General features: G+C 41.2%; 2 protein-coding genes across 4 annotated transcripts in view; both read right to left on the reverse strand.

The window, feature by feature from the left end:
• Positions 1-121: 121 nt before the first annotated feature.
• On the reverse strand, positions 122-7617 carry ankrd46b (ankyrin repeat domain 46b). The gene is made up of 4 exons (XM_087835276.1): positions 7496-7617; positions 3657-3999; positions 1344-1502; positions 122-1017 (listed from the first exon to the last, which is right to left on the reverse strand). The coding sequence occupies exons 2-4, from the start codon at positions 3965-3967 to the stop codon at positions 801-803; spliced, it is 687 nt and encodes a 228-aa protein (XP_087691402.1). The 5' UTR covers positions 3968-3999; positions 7496-7617; the 3' UTR covers positions 122-800.
• Positions 7618-8508: 891 nt separating this feature from the next.
• Positions 8509-24279, reverse strand: part of col4a6 (collagen, type IV, alpha 6) — a 145206-nt gene continuing 129435 nt past the window's right edge. For all 3 annotated transcript variants that reach the window (XM_087835292.1, XM_087835288.1, XM_087835284.1), the window contains 22 exons: positions 24027-24134; positions 22534-22752; positions 22223-22381; positions 19060-19230; positions 18130-18273; positions 17470-17592; positions 16691-16872; positions 16549-16612; positions 15864-15938; positions 15318-15425; positions 15100-15210; positions 14897-14968; positions 14394-14513; positions 14186-14302; positions 13829-13990; positions 13606-13704; positions 13337-13489; positions 12204-12320; positions 11931-12122; positions 11659-11830; positions 11451-11565; positions 8509-11303 (listed from right to left, as the gene is read on the reverse strand). In XM_087835292.1, coding sequence (XP_087691418.1) covers positions 11043-11303; positions 11451-11565; positions 11659-11830; positions 11931-12122; positions 12204-12320; positions 13337-13489; positions 13606-13704; positions 13829-13990; positions 14186-14302; positions 14394-14513; positions 14897-14968; positions 15100-15210; positions 15318-15425; positions 15864-15938; positions 16549-16612; positions 16691-16872; positions 17470-17592; positions 18130-18273; positions 19060-19230; positions 22223-22381; positions 22534-22752; positions 24027-24134 — 3044 coding nt within the window. In that variant the 3' untranslated portion in view covers positions 8509-11042. The remainder of the gene's footprint in view (positions 11304-11450; positions 11566-11658; positions 11831-11930; positions 12123-12203; positions 12321-13336; positions 13490-13605; positions 13705-13828; positions 13991-14185; positions 14303-14393; positions 14514-14896; positions 14969-15099; positions 15211-15317; positions 15426-15863; positions 15939-16548; positions 16613-16690; positions 16873-17469; positions 17593-18129; positions 18274-19059; positions 19231-22222; positions 22382-22533; positions 22753-24026; positions 24135-24279) is intronic.

The following is a 24279-nucleotide window of genomic DNA, read 5'->3' on the forward strand; positions in this document are numbered from 1 at the left end:
TCTGTTTGTAAAGACTAACAGTCTTCACTCTGTTTTCTTTGCTCTTTGTAAAAAGCTCAGGTTAGCTGCTGTGTGCCAATAAAGTTTTGTGTTGGTAACAAAGTGACGCTCTAACCTGATGCAGATTAGTCATGATTTTATTCATTTTGCACATTAAATGACTTCAAATGTTTGAAGGAATAAACACTGAAAACCTTTAACAAAAGCACATTAAGATAAAATGAATATACAACAAAGTAAGAAGCATTAATCTGCTGCCATAATACCAGTTAAACCTGAAGCTTCATCTAAACTCAGTCCAGGTGTTTCTCTGCAGTCGGCTCTGTTATCCTGACAAAACTGTTTCCAGCCAGAAAGGCTGCAGGTATTTGTGTGAAATAAAGACAGCAAGGGTAAAATTTACACCAAAGACATTTGAATAAATAACAAGTGAGAAGAAAACAATGAAAAGATACAAAACATCAGCAATATACAGCTTGTAACAGAGCAAACAGGGATGACATGACAAGTGTGAGGAAGAAGAAATGAGTCTATCAATGAGTTGAGGTGTTAGGCCACACATGAAGTCTCTGAGTCACCGTCCTCTCTCGTTAATCACCTAAAAATATTTATAGTATTTTTTTAAATTGCGTCTCTTTACTAACAGTATCATATGATGTTGTTAAGACCACAATAAAAAGGATCAAATGTGGGCAACAAGGAAACAAAACTCTGGGTTTTTGTTCTATACACAAAGCTGAACGCAAACCTTCATTCATTTATTTTACTGCCTCTTCTGCACCCTTCTTCCCAGCCTTTACTCAGTGCACCAGCTCCAGCTGGCTGGTGGAGAAAGGCAGGACCCCACTGACGTAGTAGGCGATGCCCAGGGAGAGGAGGGCGATGACCACCAGCAGCAGCAGGACCCTCCAAAAGCCCAGGTCCTCCACAAACTCCTGCCAGGTGGTCCTGAAGCTGGACAGGACGCCCTCGGTGCTCTGCAGGTTCGGGTTCAGTAAGGAGTGGCTCTCCATCGCACTGAGACACACACGCAGAGAAGTTTGTTATCTCTCACATGTAACTCTGTTCTTGTTCCTTTTTCCTGTGGTAAAGCTAAGAAAACCCACAATCAGTGTAGGAGCTAAAATGAAGATAAACCCTTCCAGAGGATCTCGTTTTAAGTCTAATTTAAAGCAGGCACAGAACAGTTCTCTGGGTCACTATTACTGCTCTTAAAGCTGTGTGAAGTCTTGCTTGAAACTCTACCTGCTTTGCAGGAGAGAGCCAATCAGGACAGATCATGCTTTGACTGCATGATGTGTCCTGATTGGTTCTCCACCCTCTCTCCTTGCAGCTCTGCTCACCTCTCACTGTCAGCCATCTGCATGGTCTCCAGTTTGGAGTGGGCTCCTCTGTTGAAGCCTTTCACCTCCTGCTCCTCCAGCCCCTCCAGCAGACGAATAGCATCCTTGTTGACTCCGCGTCTCTTCGCCAGCACCAGAGGAGTCGATCCGTTGTGGTTACTGCAGTAATAACAAAAGAAATCTATTATTTCTTTTATCCAACACACAAGTTTTGGATCTTTGTGTGCCAGGAAACCTCTATGATGTGAATACGCTGTTCCACAACTGTGCATACATAACTACAGTCACACATGTAGCCTGCTGATAAAAACAATATGATTAGTCTGCACAGTGGAATTAAAAGCTATTGTTTTTGCTAAGTTCAACTGAAAACTGAAGGCACTGAATCCTTTTGTCGTGGGTATGGGTGATTTACGTAACATCAACTCATAGCAGTAAGTAATGACCTCATTTAGTGAATTAAAACAATTTCACAACTTCCAAAAATTCCCTGAAAAACCACAAAGTATTTAAGTGTTTGTGTCATATTTCAGCAGCTTCATCAGGGGCACCCGTCGGACAAGTCTAACAGTCTAAAAGGAGGTTAATCACTACAGCAGCAGCATGAGGTCATCTCTTGTGTTTACCATGGGGTGACTGAGATCTGTTAGCTTATCCGTATCCATTCATCTTGTAAGCATTTGAACACACACAGCAAAATGTGTACTATGTGCAATTCAGTTAGGTGGACAAAAAAAAAAGAGCTCCAAAGCCAACGAGATGTTTCTGGACACTTTCAGACACTGGTTTAGATCTACATGCATGAAGAGTTCAGAGACTTCCTGTTGTGGTCATGCTCACGAGATCATTTTTGTGTCTGCTGTTGAGCGATATCACAGTACCAGTAAAAACACAAAGTCTGGTTTATTGCACTCTTCAGTTACAGGATTATTTATCAGAGCTTTAAAGTCTCCCAGAGAAACATCAGATATCCAGCTTTAGTTTGTTCACAACTTACTTGATAACCCAAAAGCCAAGCAGCTGTAGATAAACACAGAGAGACACGGATATGATGGGAATTTACAAAGTCATGTGTGAGGGCAGTGATGCAGGGGATTACGTTCTGGTGACAGCTTGCTGGTGTGATCTGTCAGTGTTTCCTGCATCTTCATTAAATATGTCCTGGGGAAATACCACGGTGTGACGGAGTATCACTTGTGCAGCATTGTTAATATGTAAATTAAGAGCAGTATATTAATCTTTTTGCACCACTGTCACATATAATGCTGTACTGAAGTGCATTGCACAGCTCTCACCGTGCCATTACATATGACATATTACTCTGTATGGATTCTGGAAATATATTTTCAAGGTCACTTTGGGTGCAAATGATGAAGGTAAAGGTGAAATGCTACTCATGGTGCCCAAGATGATAGTATATGGTTGTGAAGGTTGAAGACGATCCATACAAAAGAAAAATGTGCGTAATCTAAAGGTTTCAACAATTTTCACATCTTGACCCGATTTTCCCTCAAAATGAAATCAGCTCGAACTCTGATTGGTGTTTACCATCCCACACGATTTGAACACAATAGTTTGAAAACTGGGATTAAAACTGCAAAAAAACAGAACCAAATACTCCTCTCGTCTCCTCTGAGGGGAACAACAGTGCACTCCCCCGAGGGGACAGGAAGTCATTAGATTCGCTCTGCTGAGACCCTTAAAAAGTGAATTCCACCAGTGGGATCTTAGCAGCAGTTACATAGAAAAGACTTATTTTTTAGTTATATTTCTTTCATTCATGAAATTTACGATGCTTTGATTCAAATTCCCCAACTAACTTTATATATTTAAGATGCTCACTAAGCAGTTACAAAGAAAAAACAACCCAAATAACATTAAATGAATACTCTGACAGAATTAACACCAACACAGATACACCTCCGACTGAAGATTCAGAGTACTGCTGTCAGCCATCTGCTCAATTTTAAATTTGTTTCTTTTTGCTTCTTTTTTGTTGTCAGTTCTTTGTGGATTCAGATCATCTCTAGAGCAGCTTTGCTCATTGCAGTTTAATTTGAGTTTAGTGCTATTTTCATTCATTCAGAAATCTCTACAGGGCAGATTTAAGTTGTTTAGAGAGGGTATTACAACCCAAACAGTCTCAGTACACCACGTCTTTTAGCTTCTACCATATCAACGTGAATCATGCATGATTACATGATTCTGAATAGTTGATATACATGAAATTAAAACTGGAGTTAAAATGAGAGAACATTAAGTTGCTCAGGGTGGAAACAGCTCACTGTTATCACCTGAACTCTGAACTCTTACCAGATGTCGATCTTCAGCCCGTTGGACACCAGGAACTGTATCGTATCCACGTGGCCGCACAGGTGCAGCGCCGTATTCCCCTGATAATCCGTCGCCAGCAGATCGGCCCCGAACTTGTGCAAGAGGCGGCATATTTCCACGTTCCCTCTGGCGGCGGCTAGGTGGAGGCCGGTGCGGCCCCGGTTGTCACGGATGTTGGGGTCGCATCCGGTCTCTAGCAGCCTCTTGGCGAAGGGCAGGTCTCCATCGATGCACGACTGCAGCAGAGGCACGCTGGTCTGCGACGAGTCGTTGATGAAGACATAGGACATGTTCGAGTGGGTGTCCGAAAATTCCAGCGTACCTGAGACGGTGAACAAAGAGGCAAAATGTGGGAATGTTTTCTAAATGCTGAACTAAGATGCATGCTGAGCCCCCTCGGGAAGCACTCCAACCCCACTCCACTTCACCTGCCTGCATCTGTCTCCCCTGTTAGAAAGAAGGGTGGTGTAAATTGAGCAGCAAGTGTTGAAAGAGGCTCAGTTCTTAAACTTGTTTCCTCACTTTCTCTGATTTCTCTGCTTTTTTAAAGAAAAGAATTCAAGTTTCAGACTGGGAATACTGATCCCTCTCCTCGGATTTCCATCACAAACCAAATCATCCTCCTTTTTTTTCTTGCCTCATCTGAGAGTTAAAGTCACTGCACCTCATCTTTCTCTCGTCTAACTGGCATGACAATTATTTAAAGTGAACCGGATTACTCGGCTGGCCTTTTGAAATTAAGCGTCAGGGATCAATGAGGTTGAGTCCATCTCCCAACTCTTAAGGCACATTTATCAAACACATTTAAACTCCCTGTTTTCTGTGTTTGCATCTTTAACCACACTTTTTTGATCCTCCTCTCCTGCTTTCTCTTCACCATCTCTGAAACCTGCACGCGAGACTCGCTGAGTGATTTCTCATTTCTCCTTTCTGACATGAGCTCTTTCCCCTCTCTCACTTTCAGACAGCGAGTACTGCCACCTAGTGGCAAAGAATCACATAGCTCATAAACACACTCAAAGATCTCAGCGCTCGCTCGCGCACACACACAAACACACAAACACCCCATGAAAGACCTGCTAAAACAAGGTTTGTTGGTTTGTTGTTCCCAATTATACTGAATGGGCTTCCTGAGAAGACGCCTTTTGTCCTGTTTGTGCGTTTCTGTACCTGCAGTTATTCGAAGTTTCTGTGAGCAGTTTAGGAGAAAAGAATATTTTGACTTAAGGTTTTATTCTGCATAGTTTTTACTGGAAGTTTTTAAAAAAGAAAGAAAAGAAAACGGCGACAACAGCGTCGTCCAAAATTACAAATTTGTGTATTTTCCTCTTTTTTTAAAAAAAAATTATTATTAAAATAAACTAAGATATATTGAAGTCAAGGAGCATAAGAAAAATTGTGTATGTTTCTGTTCTGTGTCCTGTTTGTTTGTATATTTGTCTTTTTGGCTGCTGTTACAACCAAATTTCCCCCTTGTGGGACAATTAAAGGATTATTCTATTCTATAACACCAGCAGTATTTATGTGGTACTTATTTAAATTTCAAGTCAAAGTCTGTGTCTAACAACTATTTACACTCACTGGCCACTTTGTTAGGTACCCCTTGCTGCGAGTGCCAGATTAGTTATTTTGAATGTGGTTTTTGTAATGAATTTCTGTGTTTTTTCATTTGTACAGTCAGCCAGTAAGATCACTCTGATTTGGCGCAGTAGGAGTACTGATTAAAGCCTTTCTCATGGGGTCTACCAGGCACTGTGTGTTTTCTGGGGGGCTGGAAAAAGTAGCAGCATGAAGTGGTGATTTTGGGACCTCAGGTCATAGTAAGTCCACATGTAGTGAATCTCACGTTGGACCGATCAACACTGCTCCAGCACCGTAAGTACACTAGCTAGATGATCTAGTTGACTTGGCTTTGCATCGTTTCTGTTGTTGAACTTCTGACTTCTTTGCTTGTTCACCCTTCATGGATTAATTGAAAACCCGAAGTTGTTAATTCGTCCAATTAACTAGACTGGAATGGACAAGTTATTCCCAAAACATGGAGTGGACTACCTTCTTTTTTTTCCTTTTTGAATGAGCAGAGTCGACTAATTCTTGACAGGCAGACAAAAGAGCATCAACCTTGGGCTAGGGCAGATGGGCTACAGCAGCAGAAGACTACATTGGATGCAACTCCTGAGGCTACAACTCACACCGGCTCACCAACTGAACATTTTTAATGCCTTGCTGACTCTATGTTAAGCAGAGTTAAAGTAGTTCTGATGGCAGCCAGTGTAAAAATCGGTGGGAAATCAAACAGTTGATCTTGTTGCTGTTCACTTCCAAATTTTTAATTTACCTTTTATACTTTTAAGCATTACAGCTACAGACACATGCTTTAACCAGGTATTAACAGATCAAATGATGGTCCACACCACTGTGGGTGTTTGCTTTTCTTTTATAAATCCAACCTCCTGAATGAGTCACACTGGCTCTACTCTGCCTGTATGCTGACCTCACACACCTATGGTCACTTATTGCACTCTACTCAGCACTGTTTATTTATACCTGATGTTTGCTGTGACTGCACAGCTGTGACTTTATCACTCTGTCATCAAAGCACAAATTCCTTTGTGCTCTTATGCAAGATTATCTCCACTTGGTCTCTGTCAACAGTAATAACAGTTGATTCAAACATCGACTTTTAGCCCAGGTCAAAACACAATTGTTTGGACAACGGGCTCGACCTCAGTCAGAGCAGTAAGTTAAAGAATAGAAAAATACAAATGCTGCTTAGAAAAGGCACAGATTTAACAAGCTGCTGGAACCATTCTGGTCCACATTTGCACGACAGCACCCCTAACCCCATCACACTGTATGGGGTGGCTGTTGCTCAGGCGGTAGACTAGATCATCTACTGACTGGAAGGTTGGCCAGTCTGCGTGTATCCTTGGGCAAGATACCAAGCTGTTCTTCGATGCATCCATTTGAGTATGAATGTGTCTGAATGTTAAATAGAAAGCATTTCAAAGCATAGAGTAAGTGCTTGTATGAATGAGACGTGTTGTATTATGGCTTTGAGTGTCAGTCCAGATTTGTCAGCTGCACATTCATAATGAGAGTCTGTCGCTCCACCACATCCTAAAGATGCTTGTTGAACTGGGATCTGTTGACTGTGGAGGTCACCAACCATTTGAAGGTTGAACCCTTAATAACGAGACAAGTCTGCATGCAATAAACCTCCTCAGATTTTAAAAAAGACAACTGATGTAACCGTGGGGAAATCTTGCGTGTATCTCTAGGCCTCTGGGGTTCAAGAAATATGAGTTTTAGTAAAGAAACCTGACACACAAAACATCTTGACGTCTAACCTGAGTATTTGGACCCATCCGCGCAAACCGCTCGTTACCACAAGTATCAATGACGCCTGTATCCGAGTATACGTTGTCATTAACAGGATACAACGAGCAGAATACAAAAAGCTCCCGAGAAATCAGCTTTCATGAATGTGTAGAGTCATTTTTTCTGGAGAAAAAAAAAGCTAAGATCAAAACTGTAGCAGGCCGTCGACTAACTATTTCACCTGGGAGGACAAATCCAACAGCACTGCATCCTCATCACCACACCTTAATCTTCATCCTGTACGAGAACTCTTTGCATGCAGTGACTTTTGCACAAAACCACTAAATAAAACGTTAGGAGCTAGCGTTAGCCTGAGAGCTAACGTTGTGCACATAGCTGAAACGGCTAACAAACGTGCGATTCTCCGACCGTACAAGCACACAGGGCAACAGACTGCACATTCACACTCTCTGACGGCCCTCGGTTATTACACTCACCTGTTAATGGGACCCAAATAAGAAGAAAAAAGTCTCCTCGCTTTTTTGCGAGCTAATGCTGCTAACAATGTTGTTGTTGTGCTACGAGTTCCGCTTCTTCTTCTTCTTTTGATAAGGTGAACTACCGCCACCTACTGGACTGGAGCGAAGGTTCTATCTATCTATCTATCTATCTATCTATCTATCTATCTATCTATCTATCTATCTATCTATCTATCTATCTGTGTTTTAATATTACAATTTTAAATAGAAACATATAAAAATTATAAATGTGAATAAAAACTAAGAGGCAGAAACAGAATTTGTGATCTATCTCTACTGCAATTTTCATTTCTGTTATTGTTTTGGCCTTTTCTCTTTTGTAATGGTTGTTCTTAATTATTTTATTTAATCACTTTCACGCATCTTACATCATCATGGTCACATGTCATGGTAACTTTGGCCTTTTAATAAATTCTTTGAACTGTTTTCTTTCCAGGGTGTAGTGATTGATTATAGCACACATCTGTAATGACTAAAAAAAGAAAAGAAAAGAAATTCAGATGCACAAGTTTAATTTTAATTTGGATTTTCTCTAATCCACACATGGTCAAAAGTATATTCCTCCACTAAGCTTTGGGTTAATGTCCTTTGGTAAGATGCTTTTGGTAGCCATAAACAACCGCATACTTCCAGCTGGATTGGCCACTGTTCTTGGCAGCATGGCAGAGTTAATTAAAGCTTGTTGGTTTTCTGAGATGGACCATGGGGCCATTGGGAAGGCCTATCCCTTCTGTAAAGGTTAGCCTGCTTTATCTATTCTAAAAACAGTTTTGATGTGTGTTTGGAGTCATTGTCCCATCAGAACACCCAAATGTGCTCATGTTTCAACCGTCTGGCTGTATCTTCTATTGCTCTATTACATCCACTCTGTGAAATGAACCAGTACCACTGGCAGCAACATTTGGTTTTACAGATTTTATATTTAAATTCACTTCAGTTCCTCATGTTGAGCTAAAAACAAAAAACATGCATTTGTTAAGTAGTTTTGAGACTTTATTTCAAAGTGTGTGAGCACAGAAACACACGTTACAGGAACAGACATGTTACGTTGCCACTTTTGTTTTGTTATGGATCCTCTTTGAGGAAAACTGCATTTCTTTTCTGTCACTCAGGGATCTTAAAGCATGTTTCTCCATTTGGCTCTGAACGTGCGGTGAAGTCCAAACTGGCAATAAAGTGTGCTGTTAGCATCCTAAATCATCAGCGGTGAATATATCTCCCATATAAAAACACAGGCATGTTTTCCTTTCCATAAAATTTAATGTACACATCATTACCTTCCCATTCCCTCACTTCTCAGTAAATAAAACCAGGGGATAGTGTCATGACTCAATAATTACAAATCTAGATTACAAAAAAAGGCAATACAGACACAAATGTACTATGTGGCGCAGCGTTAAAGTCAGGGCTACCAGCAGAGAGAGACGCGCTAGAGGTCGTAGTGGTTACAAGTCATGCTGTAGCTTCCACTGTCCAAGCACAGATGAACTTGTTTGACTCAGAGGAAAACCAAATTTAATGCAAAAACAGATACAATTTCTAATTTTTTGTGTGTTTTTGTATTTGTTTTTGCAAAATCTATATTTAAAGGCACAGAATTGTCCTTTAGCCATCTTCTTACCTGTCCGAGGACACAAAAACAAAAGAAAAGAAAAGAACTGAGTAACAACATCATAGACCTTTGCGCTAACATGATTTGCTGAAAAATACATTAAGCACTATGTACAGCAATAATTCATCTATCAGAGAGCGTATGTTTTGTGTCTTTTTGCAAAATGCAAGCGAATGGTAGCCTTAAAAAGTGTGATATAATCAAAAGAAATACTTGTTTGGTCGCAGCATAGAGAAAACCTGTGAGAGTGGAGGTGGAGATATGTATGCCCCTTTGATGTTATGAACCATCTGTGTCCACATCAGTGCAATAACAACAGCTCTCTATTGTCATTTCAGCTGTTGCACAGAAAAATCTGACTTGACCTTTAAAGTCATACTAACGGTAACGTAGCAGCAACCTGAGAGTCCCACTGTGAAATGTACACAGGCTTACGTGAAGCTTACACTGGGACTTTGACATGTTTAGGAATACTTTAGATTGTTTCTAAGTTCCTTCTGTTCCCCAAAACAGATGATGCTTCTCACCTTCTATATGAAAACCAGCACCTAAAGAAATGAAACTTGCTTTGTTTATATGTATGAGTCCAATAAACAAAATACTTCTAGTCTTTTTTTGTTTATACAACAAATAATTTGCTAATGAGTTATAGTTTTCCACAGATTTTTAAATCTTTACATGAAGCTAAAACTCCTTTAATTCACACGTCCGATTGTAAGGCACCAAAAAATAATCCAAATATCACAAAAACTTAAAAACAAAGGATAGCTTCAACACCATTTTTACCTCAAGCAAGTCACATGTCTTGGCAAGTTGATTTTCAAACCAATAATGAAGTGGCCGACATCAAATATACTGCAGGTATTGATGCAACACATGATAAAATCCCCAGTGTGTTTACAGTGGGCACCTTCGTGGTGCTAAACTGCCGTAGAATAAAAAGTTTATGAAGAAAACAGGTTTCATCTTCCCAAAGATGGGATTTCAATGAAGCTTTATATCTGCTTTGCTCAGATCAGCCCAATAAGATAATGCAAACTCGCTTTAAAACCTTAAAATCAACCAGCAATCTGTAATTTTACTCTCATCTCACATTAAGCTCTTATGTACCCACTTCAAATATGATCAGCCCATTGAAAAGCATTTGTAGGCTTGTCTGTCCCATAGATATGACAGTCAGACGTCTCTCTGTACCAACATTGTAGTAAAATCTGAGGAAGCCCTTTAAAATTGACCTTTCTCATAGATTACAAATACTTTATGCTTGTCTGTGTCTTAAACCTAACTGAACAGCAATCATGAGTTCACGAACAATCAGCCCGTCTCCACTTTCCACTAGTCAGCATTAAAAGAGTTGGTGTAGAGACTTTCTGCCTGCTGTCAGTATCTATGGGAGCGAAAACAACCAATAACAGCCAACTTCCTGAGCTGATAACCTTTAAATTGGGTGCTTAACGTGTGTGCGGGGCACTTGTTTGCTAAGTGGGGGTGGGGGCACTCTCCGAGGTAGCCGAGAATGATTCTCGCTGACATCTGTCACAAGAAAGCTGACACGTAATAAACACATACATAAACAATAGCACCATTATCAGTGATAATCTCGAGAAGATCGCTCACACTGGAACTCTTCTCTTTCCTCCTCCTACCTCCAGCTTCTTCTTCTTTTTTTTTATAAGCCATTCATTCCTACAGGGGATTAAAAAAACTCTCAAAATGGGGCCGATGTCGCTCGACTCGATTCTGAAACCATCACAGCACAGGAGAAAGGTCCATTCAGTCAGTCACGTGTTCTTTTTTAAATCCATCTCATCCTCCATCATAAATTCTTGAAATGTTAGTGAATCCCCTCCTGATGTTTCCCCGCCTCACTCCTCCATCTTTCAACTTTGCCTACTACAAGATCTTGCTGCACACTTGGCAGCGGCTGACTCTGGAGCGCTCCTGGCCTCCCTTCAGCGTCTCCTTGGTTGGCGAGAAGGTAAACTCATTTTCTGGATCCACGGTTGTCAGCCAGAAGCTGTATTTATTGGCAAAGTAGTGGCAGGTGCCCCTGGCGCCGTTGCACTCGATGAACGGAGTCGCCCGGAAGTCCTCCAGACAGGAACCGGGAGACACCAAGGACTGACCGCCGCCCTCTGCACCAGCTGCTGTGTGCTGTGTCAGAAATGAAAGGACATTTTTTAAAAAAATATGACATCTCTGAAGACAATTTGGCAGTATGCAGAACCATGGGGAGAAATAATCTCTTCATCTAATTGCTGGTCTAAATCTGTTTGGTAGAAGCTGCCATTAACTACGTACCATTAGGAAGGAGTATCCTATCCAGAGACTCCTCCAGCCGATAGGACAGTTGGGGATTTTAATATCCTGACTGTGGACCGCCACTGCCTGAGATGGAGCCTCACATACTGAACACCTGTGTTATTCATATAATCAGATGAAAGCTTCATTAATTGTATGCACATGTATATGACAGGCAGCTTGACTAAAGTAACACAGTGTACAATACCTGCTGATGTAAGGTCTTATCTCCTCCTTTTCCACGGGCATCATGGGTATGGATGCGGTCGTGGAGAGCCAGTAGGATTTATCATTGCGGCTAGCGTAGTAGCAAATCTCGCTGGGCGAGCAGTAGAGGAAGGGGATCGTGTTGAACCTGGGGAGACACGACCCCGGCTGACCTGAAGAGACAAAAGGAGGTTTTAAACCTTTAATTGTGCCACACAAAGACTGCTATAACTAGTATTTATGGTTCATAAGAGCCTGAGAGTGTTTTCATACCGAGGTCTTGGTTGTGTGCCTTCTCCTGTCCCTCTACATACAGCAGACTGTAGCCCTCCCACAGTTTGGCCATGCCTTGAGGACACATGGGAACCTGGGGGGTCTGGCTGTGCTTAACCAGAGTGTAGCCGATGCTGTGGCTGCGGCCGACGCTGCCAGGAATGCCGGGAGGGCCAATTGTACCAGGTAACCCTGAAGAAGACGGGGGAAAGAATAAGAACATGCTAGAAGTGATAAGCTATTAAAAAGTCGAAGATAAACAAAAATCCTGACCTTGTGCTCCTGGGGATCCAGGAAAACCAGGAGGTCCGGGATCCCCAAGAGGTCCTTGAAAACCAGGACCTCCAGTCCTGCCCAGTCTACCCGATGGACCAGGGTTACCCACAGCACCTGCAGCAGGAGAATATTTTACACTGCATATCATTCATTTTTCATCTTCTCCCTTTATTATTGTTTTTTTCTCTCTGTACATTAAAACATGCCAGATTAGCTGCATATTATTTATATTGATGTTGGAGGTAAAATAGATTTTAAAACTCTATGTTAAAAACGTTTGCCTTCTTTCACTTTGTTTGCATTTGAATGGAAGCCAACCAGCCTATCCTAAGCTGAACAAACAGCTCCTGTTTTCTGCAGGATATGAAGGATAATGCTCCTCCATTGCCATCTTATTGTGATGGAGGGATTTGTGTGTCGTAGAAGCTATGTTGTTGGTGGCAATTTACCTCTGGTATGTTCTCCCAAAGCAACTTATTCTGGGTGAAAAGGGTAAACTAAGTTTGAATCGCGCAAACCATTTGGATCATTGTTCCTTGGCTGGACTGGAGTTAAAGACACGGAGAGATGAGAATTAACACCTCAAAGTTCAAGGCCATGGTCCTCAGTTGGAAAAGCGTAGAGTGCCTCTTTGGGGTAGGGGACAAATAACTTCCCTCTTATATCTCTGGGTCTTGTTTACAAGTGAGGGGAGAGAGGAGCAGGTGGCTGACAGATGGATTCAGGCTGCATCTGCAGTAATGTGAATGCTGCATTGGTCCATCATGATAAAGAGAGAGCTGATTTACTGGTCAATCTACATTCCTACTCTTACTCATGAATAAGGCCTGGTCAAGAGCTCTGGGTAGTGACTGAAAGAATCAGATCGCAGATACGAGAGGTGGAAATGAGGCAGAATGAGGACATGCTGGAGAGATTACGTATGTTGGCTGGCTTGGGAAAACCTTGATGGACCCACCCAAAAGAGCTGGAAGAAATGACTGAGGAGAAGGAAGTCTGGATGTCTCTGTTATAATGGTGCCCCCATAACTCTGTTCAGGTTAAGTGGATGTAGATAGATGGATGCATGCATGCAAAGATGGATGGATATAATTAATAAATTTACACTTTGTTTGTGCCTTCAAACTCACCTTTACGCCCAGGAAAACCAGACTGACTAGGCTCTCCAGGGTTACCAGGGCTTCCTCTTTCACCAGGGAAACCTGGATCACCTTGTGGATATGGCCTATTTGGCAGTGGAGCTGGAAATATGACTCCAGGCAAACCTTTTGAACCTGGAAACCCTGGAAGGGAAAGGGTGGAGAAAAAGAGGGATGGAGGAAAGATAAAGGGTAGAAGAAAATTAAGAAGAAATTGTGGGAAAAGGAGTGGGGGAAATTAAAGACTTATGCTGTCCTACCTCTATTTCCTGCCTTTCCTTTGCTTCCAGGAAAACCAGAGTCACCTCTAAAACCCTGGACACCAGGAATTCCAGCAAAACCACCATCACCCTTTTGTCCTGAAGGGCAAATACATAATGTTTCAGTTTATCTTTTTTTTAAAATTTAAAACATATAGGAGCAAACATAGAAAAGAAGAAGCAGCATTTTTAGTTCATGCCATGTATTTTAGCCATACTCCACCTTTTAAACCAGGTCTACCAGAGAATGCAGGACCTCCAGGTAATCCTGGTTCACCCTTTGTACCAGGGGTCCCTGGGAAGCCTGGCAGACCAGGGTCACCTCTGTCTCCCTGAGCTGTACCTGGACCAGGCGGGCCGGGAAGACCTGGAGGACCTTGGACACCTGTAAGAAAGAAAAAAGGAGAGGAAGAGAGAAATTCAATTCAAGGAAGGTTGAATAAATGAACGTTAAATGGAAAAGAAATAAAAACTAAGCATAGAAAAGTATAGGAGAATATAAAGGGAAAAAATAAAAAATGTGAAAAAAGAAGAGAATGGAAAACAAAATCCTCAAAATTGATTAAGGAAATGTATTTACCATACTGTCCATCCAGTCCAGGGAGACCTGCATCTCCTGTAGGTCCAGGAAAGCTTTCTATTGATCTGGGTCCAGGAGGTCCAGGAATACCCGGGATCCCTTTCAATCCAAAAGGACCTGATATACAGAAAGTAAAAACAATTTATTGCTATATATATTATTGCACATTGAATCTGCACATTTTTTATTTCATTGAAGTCTATTTCACCTGGTTCTCCTCTTTGTCCTTTTTGGGCGGGATACCCTGGAACACCGGGTTGGGAAACACCTCTTTCTCCCTTCAACCCTGGACTACCAGAAAGGCCAGGGCTACCTCCCAGAATTGCACCTAGATTAAAAAACATAAAGTTGTTAAATCTTCTGTCTTTGCAAGCCTAAAACAATCAGAAGTATGTTGACCCTGATGAAGAGGGTGAAAAGGTTGAGCTTTGCCAAAGTTGTATGTCTCACAGCTTTGAATAATGAACTTTCCTTTTCTGCAGACACACAAAGGGCCAAAATGCTAAACTGCTCATCTTTCCTCAGTTATCGAGCCATAACTACTTGATACATTCATCTAGTCTTACTGGATCATGCTAAGATTAGCTTTAGCTTTGGATTATCTGGCTTATTGTACATCTCATTTTTGTTTACTGAGTACTGAGTGAGTAGTGAGCTGTGAAATAAAGCAAGAAATATAGAATCAGCTGGAGTGTGAAATGTGATTCTTGCCTGGGTTTCCAGACAGGCCCTTAGGTCCTGCTAGGCCATTAAGGCCATCCAAACCAGGTGGTCCGGGAAAACCTAAAATAACAAAAATAAAACAAACAAACAAAACATTAAAAACACTGGAAAAGACAATTTTTTAACCTCATTTGGAAAAATTATTGTAAGATTAGTATATAAATGTAGTGGATTTTCTTTTTTCCTTTCACCTTTAAACCCACGATTTCCAGGGAATCCAGGCCGACCAGGAAACCCATCAGGCCCCCTTCCTATTCCTGGCAATCCAGGCTGACCTTTTGGTCCAGGGAAACCAGGAGAGCCTGCAGAGAAGAAAAACTACATCTCAACACTTTCTGTAAATACAAATCTCCACGACGTCATGAAGGAATTACTGCAACAGGACTTTGTTTTCTTAGGTGTTACTCACCCATTATTCCATACCGTCCCTGTTCACCAGGAGTCCCCTTCTGTCCGAGGAAACCTGGATTTCCTGAAAATCCATTATCGCCAGGTTCACCAAATTTCCCTTGGTCGCCTGTCGACATATTTAAAATGTTTTAAAACTTCTGAAGAAATCAGAGATTGGAGACCAACTCTGATCTCCCAAGAAGCTTGTCCCACAGTACTAAGAATTTCTTCACCTGCACTAAATATATTTATTTTACTAAAAATAAAATATAAAGGAAATGTAAATTCTGATCCATGTCAACAAGTTTATAAAATATGACAACAACAACACTACAAGTGATGTGCTGCTCGATGCTTTTCTTTATTTACAGAGATGTGAAAAGGGAAAGACCATCTCTGAATCGAGGAGGGGGCCTAAGGGTACATCTTTCACCCTCTTACAATGCTGTGATTGCAGCCGTTCCCCAGCTCTCTGTGAATGGTACTCATGGCCATTGATCAGTGGTTGCTGATCAATGGCCGTGACAAATAAAGTTTCGCCATAACCGAGTAAGGTGAGTCTTACCTGGGATCCCTGAATCTCCTTGTCGGCCTTTAAGTCCTGGTGCTCCAGGATAACCAAAAGTTTCTCCAGGGAGTCCTAAGAGAAAAAAGCATTTAAGTCAATGGATGTTTGATTTGATTATGAGCAGATGTAAAGAAGATGTTTATCACTGGTGGTAGACTTCATATGTACTAGTGGTGTGCGATATGAACAAAATCTCATATCCCGATATAACACATTTATCGTCCCGGCAACGATATAAATCACAAAAATTTAACATTTTCTGTAAATTCTGTGAATCTCGGGCCACTTGCGTGAAGCTGGGTGTCGTGTACCTTATTTTAGGTATTTTCATTCATGCATATTCCAAAATTTGACGTTTGAGAATAATGTATATTATCATCACGTCAGTTTATTTTGAAAAGTTGGAACAGGATCTTCGGCTTTATTGTGACACTTTTATGTGGAAAATAAACAAGCGGATGGCGGAGCCACATGCTGCAAACAACAATGCATGAAAACAGTCGCTTGCCCATGCATAGTGCGTTTTTTTTTAAATATAAGAGTAAGTGAGAACTATTAGAAATAGTACAATATTGCCGTAAACAGTTTATTTTGGGACACAACGAAACAAATGATAGTGTAATACAGATGTTTTCATATCATCATCCGATGCATATCCAACAGCACTAATATGTCCTCTTACCTTTGGCACCAGACCGACCAACTTCTCCAGGCCTTCCAGATAAACCTGGAAAGCCATTATTGCCCTAAAAAAAACAAACAAACATCCCAAATTTAATCTCTGCCTGGCAAAATTTGCTACATGTATATGCATCTTTTCTTACTTTTGGTCCCATAGTGCCGGGGAATCCCATAATTCCAGATTCTCCTTTTTGTCCAGAGAAGCCTGGAAGTCCTGTTTCCCCAGAAAGGCCAGGTTCTCCTGGCAGCCCTTTACTCTGATCAGGTAAACCAGGAACTCCAGGTCGTCCTGGACGACCAGGTGCACCTGGCTGACCCTTGTCACCTGTTAACCCAGAGAAAGATCAGAGTTTGTAACACAAGGTGATGGATGTTCACAGCAGCAAAAAGCAGTTAAATACTTCATTAGAGAGCCTACATTTTGCAGAAGTGCGAACAGCTGCAGTTCCACTAGTGGGAACTTGGGGCTGGCTCTGAAGGTCAGTATCTGGAGACTCCCGTATCAAAGTGCTAAACTTTACAGCATGTTTTCAGCATGTAACAAAATGCTGTTTTAGGGGTTTACTGATAATTTCCCCTTCTTTAAGAGCACAGTACATGATATTTTGTTTGTTTGTTAAGCTGAGAGGTATCCCAACACAGGCAACTGTAGATGCTCTCTGTCTGCGAGGCAGTATTTCCACTAATCTGAGTCACTGCCCTGGCCCTCTTTATTGTGTTGGTCCTCTCAGCTTCATCCACCAATTCAGTGTTGAAGTCCTCATCCATGAAAAAATTTCTTATTTTAAAAAATATGTAACAAATATGAATCTCTTCTCTAAATGATTTAAAATTCACCAGAAGCTCCTAATAAAGTCTGCAGTTAATTTATGCCCTTCAGATTATCCGGTGACGTTCTGAAAGAAGCAAAGCACTATGTTACCTCTGGGTCCAGTAAAGCCAGAAAGGCCGGTTATTCCAGGGTCTCCGATGTCTCCTTTCTCTACAGGCCCAGATGGAAAAGGTCTACCAGGAAATCCGGCTGGACCAGGTAATCCTCTGTCACCTGCCAAAGTAAAAACAGGAATGTTGGTGCAAAGCCACAGTTCATGCAACTTGACTGATAAATTCTTGGCTCTGAAAGATAACCAAAATGTTGATGACGTGGTTCCAAAACAGGGGTCCCCATCATGAGAGACGGTTGTTGTGGTGGTTCAACCAAACACAGTCTTTGAAAAAACTTCTCATGGTGCCCAAAATTTAGGATGAGCATCTAATGGAGTGAGCCCTGCAGAAACCTACCAACCAATGGGAATGCCTTAGGACAAATGGAATTCAAATGTACAAAAACTAAATATCTGGGATGCCATTAAAAGTCTAACTTGTTCATGTGAGATTGTTTGCAGCAAGTGCCCTTTAGATGCTGTTGTGACAGAGCCAAGTATTAGGCGGGAACAAAATAAACAGAGGGGGAATTGTAGCCATGCGTAACCATGTCACACAGTTTGCCTCATGATAACCTCAAGGAGTAGCATTAGCATTGCTAATTTATTCTTTTATTCGCCCAGGATCAGTATACTTATTCCTTTGGGGGATATTTTACCTTTAGTTCCAAAGAATCCAGGCGACCCAGGGCGTCCATTTGCTCCAGGCACTCCAGGCTGTCCTTTCAATCCGGGAAATCCTGAACTGCCAGGACGTCCTAGGAATCCAGGGAAGCCCATCATTCCTTGGAAGCCTCTGTCACCTGTGGGAATTAGGACAGATTGTCACTATTATGATATCTGTAAAAAAGCAGAATGGCAGTGACATTATCAGTAATACAGGACAGGTAACTGAAACATATGAAGCTGAGAAAAAAGTGAAAGTTTTCCCGTCATTGGTTGGCTCTATTGCGCAAACTAATAAGAATTAAAATGAACTGAGAGGTCGTGCTTCCCTTAAGCAGCATCATTCAAGGGTACAGCCCACGTTTTCTTTGTTATACAGATGACACTCAGGTTTATCTATCCTCGAAGCCTGACGACACAAACCTGCAAAAGTGTGCGTTGAACGGCAGGAATGTCTTAAAGACATATAGACTTGATGACCTCTAAATTCCGATGAAACTGAGGTCATTGCACTTGGCCCTAAAAATCATGCAAACATATTGTCTAACCTAATTATCTGGGCTTCTACTAACACTGTGAGATATCTTGGAGTTGTTTGACCAGATTTTGTAATTCATTGTTATCGGGCTGTCTTAAAAACTCCCTGAACAATCTTAAAAAAGGAATCTTGTTCACCACCACACCATGGTCATGATAAAAGAAAATATTTGATGAGATCAGTACATTGCAGCATTGACCGTATTACTGATGTTCGTACAATGGTGATATGAATTCCCCAACCATGCCTTTATAATGTGGGAGTCAACCAGTAGGATCACTGTCCATCATCATAGTCAGTAAAGTCACGATCAACATCTAACACGACACCACTAAAAATGACAAATGTGGCCTTGAAAAAAACAAAAAAAACAACTTCTGCAGACCCTTTCTTCCTGGCGTTCCTGGAATTCCATCTATAGTCCCTGGTCCTGGTAAACCGGGGCGTCCCCTTGTTCCTGGTAACCCAGTAGCACCAGGTCGTCCGGGAGTTCCTTTCATCCCAGCAGGCCCTGGGAAACCTGGTTCTCCTCTTCCTCCTTTCCGACCAGGGAAACCTGCCAATAATGGAAGGAGGGACAGTGAGAAAAACAAAACACTGACAACAATCTGACATTCTGATTGATAATTAGCTGCTGGCTAATTATCTGGAAAAGCATGCAGTCTTCGGGTGCTTACCAGATTTTAAAATGACACAAATACAACCTCAAATGAACAACAACACATTTCATAATGTAGTCCAAAAGTCAATAGTAGTTAGCATCACCTTTAGCAACAATAACTTGATAATGTTCTGCATGATTTTATCAGTCACATCATTTTCTAATAATCTTGGCTCAGTATTCTTGACAGCGTTACTTCAGTTAATGAAGGTTTACAGAAATTAATTTATGCACAAGTGAACAGAGCATTTAAGTCAGGTTGAGGTCTGGACTTCAACTGGGCCTTTGTAGCACATTGTCTCTTTTCTTCTCATGTAAATTTGCTGCTTTGCTTGGGATCACTGTTCTGTTGCATGACCCGATTTATACCTTTATAATATCTGTATGTCATGGTCCTGGGTTTGTGACCCAGTGTTTGTGTTTTCTGGTTTAATTTATATTGGTTCTGTTTCCATGTCTCCCCTGTGTCGATGCTCCATCACGCATGCTAAGTTCTGTCTCCATGTTTATTCATCTGTTTCCCAGTCGTGTCTCTCGCTGCCTTGGTTCCCCGTGTTCAGTTAGTCCATGCTTTAGTGTGTGTGTCTCATGTTTCCTGTTTTATTTTGATAGTCTGTTGTCCTGTCTGTTATCTCTGATTAGTTCCAGCTGTATTTCCCCCTGTTTCCCATCATCTCGTTATCCTCTGTGTAATTAGTCTGCTGCCTGTTTTTTCGTTACTTAGTAACGCAGTAACACGGTGAGCGTACGGTAAAGTAAGAGTAATCTAATTACTTTTTTGTAGTAGTAATCCCTGACTTTTCTCTCTACTTGAAAAAGTAATCGGATTACATCACTTTTAACGCATTACTGCCCATCTCTGCTAATGACCTTTAACATGACAACTGAGCCCTGTAGAGTCTGAGATTACCTCTTGCACATATTCACTGAGCATTGCAGGACTGATTGAGGGCGAATTTGCTGGTAGGACCGCTCCTACACTTTTTACGCAATGCTTCTTCTTTTTGCTTTTGTTTTTGTTTATTAAATACACAATGCAACATGTTTTGTAGTTCATCTGAGGCTGTGTTTGCTTAATTTTAAGACCTGCTAAGGACCAGACTATCTTTATTATGTTCTTATAGGTACAACCTTAGAATTTAAGAGGCTAATCTTTCTTTTTGACCATAACTGTATCATAATATAATAATATGTATTATTATCTTTTGTATGATGAATACACTTACCTCCAACTATCAGGTTTTAACCTAGTTTTTCTATCTTTTAACACATATTAAAGCAGCCTTGCAAACAGCAACAACAATGCCATCACACATTTCTTTACAATACTTCATTGCTGCGATTGGGCTGTAATTGCACCCAGATTGCAGATTTTGTTGCAGAGATATGAAAGCTCAGTGTGGCTAATTTTGATACTCACATTACAGGAGAACCAGCCGATTGGTAATCATACTGTTTCTGAGTGCAATTCCAGACTAGCAAGGTTAAGCCATCTAAAGCACACTAACTGCTACTGTTTACATTCTTAAAATGAACCCATTTTCAGCACATCTGTGCTGCAAAGTTGCAGCTTATCACTTTTTGATTAATGCAAGGATGCGCTGAAAATAAGAAGTCCTTTTAAGAGTGTAAAATAAAAAGCTTCTAGCTTTGAGTTAAACAGCGTTTGCTCCCAAATCTTCAATTTTCACACAAACCTGTTACAGTTAATTCATCAAACACATCTGGAACTGATTAGACAGAAACACTTAGTTCACAATGAGGTTAGTCGTTTCTGCAAGTAAGAACAGCAAACAGTGGCTTTCACATTTCCAGCGGAAATGCTTTGTTTACAGAACTGTTACAAAATATCCATCTGGTTCAGTCTTTCTGTGGGGTGTGATGATGTCATTTCCTTCTAGCATCATAGCTTTATGTACTTTAAAATAGTTATTGATGCAAACACAGTCAAATGGCACGATTTGATGAAGCACCTCATCAAACATAGGCAAAAGTCATCGTCTCTTAGATAATGAGGTAACACTATGTTTGGAGGAGCTGCTCCACCCTCTCCCAAAAGACAAAAATAAATAAAGAACAAAAATAAAATTAAATAAATAAATTAATATGCCATTCAATTAATCAAAAATAATTTGAAAATAATAAATAATATAGGCATTAATGTTTTACTTTGCCTCTGTATTCATTCACCTTCATATTAATTTCTTTCCTTTACCATCTTTTTTTTCCAGAGACGTGGTGTTACACCCCATATGAGACTCCACGACTGCACTGTGGAGATGGACATTTGTGTGCAGCACAGATGAGAAATGAAGGCAGCAGTTCAAGTGTTTGTTCTAATACACCAACAGCAAGAGGATGGAGGAAATGCAAGCCAAGGGTGGCGCGGCTGGGAGGGAGGAGAGATGGACAATGGGACGAGGGAAAGAGTGTCTCACCTGGGCAGCCTATAACGAGTGACCCAACACCAACAAAAAAAGGATGGAGGGATGAGAGGATGGATGGAGATGATGATGGTGGTGGTGGTGTTGGAAAAAAAGATGAAAGTGACAAGGAGGAAGAACAGAGACATGGAAAAATACAACAATACAAAAACAAAGAGGGAGAAGACATTCTCGTGGGTGATGCAGTGTTTGATAAACAACAACACGATTCAAACGGGCAACTGTGATGATGGATGACTGTGAAAGAACGATGTGAAAAAAAGAGGAATGAACCAGAGCTGGTTCAGGGATGAGAGGTGAAGGATTTCAGTAGAGATCACAACAAAGCCATATTTCACCTTCTTTTGCAATAATTCACACTAAGAATCTCTCAAAGGTACAAATTCGAGTGTAAAATGTGCAAAAAATATAACAAAACCCCCAAATCATTTTTTTTCTCTCACCTGGTGGTCCTCTCAGACCCTTGCTACCATCAGGGCCAGGTGGACCAGGAGTGCCACCATTTGGGTCACCTGGAAGCCCAGGAAGGCCAGGATTACCAGGAAAACCGTTAACTCCGCGTTCTCCTTTTCGACCAGGAGCACCAGGACGTCCATCAAATCCTTCAAGAACAGACTTTGTTTACAAAGTGTTGCTTGCAGAAGCATTTGAATGCTAAGTCAGCTGACATTTGTTATTTCAGGACACCCATCGAATACTATGTTTTTATTTGGTTTTATTAAAACAGGTAACTGACTTAAATCCTGCTACCCACCAGGCATTCCGGGTCCTCCAGGTATTCCCGGCTGGCCCTTGTCTCCAGGAATTCCTGGTAAACCGTTCTGACCAGGAAATCCAGGTGTAGCTCCTAGCACCTCTCCAGGCTGGCCCTTGGCTCCAGGACGGCCTGGGAGACCGTCCTTACCCCTGGGCCCATCAAAACTCTGCCCTGGGATACCTGGAATACCAGGGTCCCCTCTGGGTCCAGTGAAACCTGCAGGGAATGACATGAGCAACGCATTAAAATGCACAACAGTGAAGTTGGAAGCACCCTCTCTATCACTCTCTCTGTGACAGGAAGTTGCAACCAACCAAGGTTAAGGACAGGAAACCGCCAAAGATCAAGGTTAAAGATTAAATATCGATAGACTGAATGTGGGGGAAATTCAGAATTTTTGATTTCAGATGCAGTTTATGTGAACAGATTTATCCCAGTTAATCAGTCTGCTATCACAAACAGATTGCATGTAATTACCACTTGATCCTATTTAATCACAAAGTGATAGCAGACTGACTGTCTTTTTGCCATTTTAACGCCATCTTGAAACACCAAGGTTGCTTTGAAGACATCACCTGCCCATGCGCATGGTTGTAGACGTGGCCCCTGCAACGCGAACATTTCAAGATCTCCACAATTAATTACTTTTTAACATGTTTATTGACATATTTTAAACATGTCAATAAACATGTTAAGATTGAGATAATATTAAGCTCTGGTATTATTATTGAATTAGGGTTTAGTTGAGTTTTATTCTAGTTTTTGTTCCATCAGTGTCTCCTGATTTACGAGTCGTTTCCTGTCCTCTGTGTAGTCGGTCTCGTCCTCTGTGTTTTCACTTTCATTTATGCCAGTGCATTAGTCTCTCCCTTCTGATCCATGTTCTAATTGTCACCCTTGTGCTGTCGTGTCTATGCTTCATTATGTTTCCTGCTTTATTTTGTAAGTCTTGTTTCCATGTTCAGTGTGTTTAGTTTTGCTTCCCCTGTGGCGTCATGTTTATTTGTTTCAGCTGTGTTTCCCCAGCTGTTTCCACTTCCATCATTACCCTTCTGTGTATTTAAGTCGCCCATCTTCCTCTGTTGAGTGTCGGGCTGTTTTGTTGTCTTCATGTCAAAGTTTCCAATTGTCCGGGTTCATGTTCATGTTCATACTCATTTTCATTTTTATGTTTTGATTATTTCACAGTTACATTTTTGCATGTTCCCATTCAGTTTCATGTCCTTGCTTCGTTCTTCTATTTTTTTGTATCTTGTGTCTGCTTTTGGGTCCAATTCATAAACACACCAGCTATCCCTGCCATGACACTACCTTTGTGTAATAGCATTATAAGAAGGCTTAAATCAGAGATTAGAGGATAATTAAATGAATTACACAATTCAATTTACATTACAATAAAAAAACTTTAAATTTCATTTGTAAATATTTGACTTTTGCATGTTATGTCTTATTGCAGTCTGATACAGAGAAACCCCACCACGCAATTTTACCTTCAGGTCCACGCACGCCTCCGGTGCCGGGGTCTCCTCTTTCTCCTTTGGGGCCATCAAACCCTGGACGTCCAGAGGGCCCTTGCAGCCCTGCTTTACCTTTAAGACCTGGCAAAGAGGCACAAGTTGATGTCTTATTATTAGCTGATTCTGATGATTTGTTTCCCCAGTTCGTAAGCAATATTCACAACAACATTACAAGCAGTAATACAGGCAAAGTTGTTTCATAAAATTATTAATGAACATATTCATC

This window comes from Neolamprologus brichardi, chromosome 3, assembly GCF_056152115.1.
Source record: "Neolamprologus brichardi isolate AB-2024 chromosome 3, ASM5615211v1, whole genome shotgun sequence".
NCBI classification, from domain to species: domain Eukaryota; kingdom Metazoa; phylum Chordata; class Actinopteri; order Cichliformes; family Cichlidae; genus Neolamprologus; species Neolamprologus brichardi.

Excerpts from the sequence above, each read along its gene's own strand:
- ankrd46b (XM_087835276.1), bottom strand. The coding sequence starts at position 3,967 with ATGTCCTATGTCTTCATCAACGACTCGTCGCAGACCAGCGTGCCTCTG. Across the intron at positions 1,503-3,656 it reads GGGCTGAAGATCGACATCTG|TAACCACAACGGATCGACTC; the intron begins GTAAGAGTTCAG and ends TTATTACTGCAG. Across the intron at positions 1,018-1,343 it reads CAGATGGCTGACAGTGAGAG|TGCGATGGAGAGCCACTCCT; the intron begins GTGAGCAGAGCT and ends TGTGTGTCTCAG.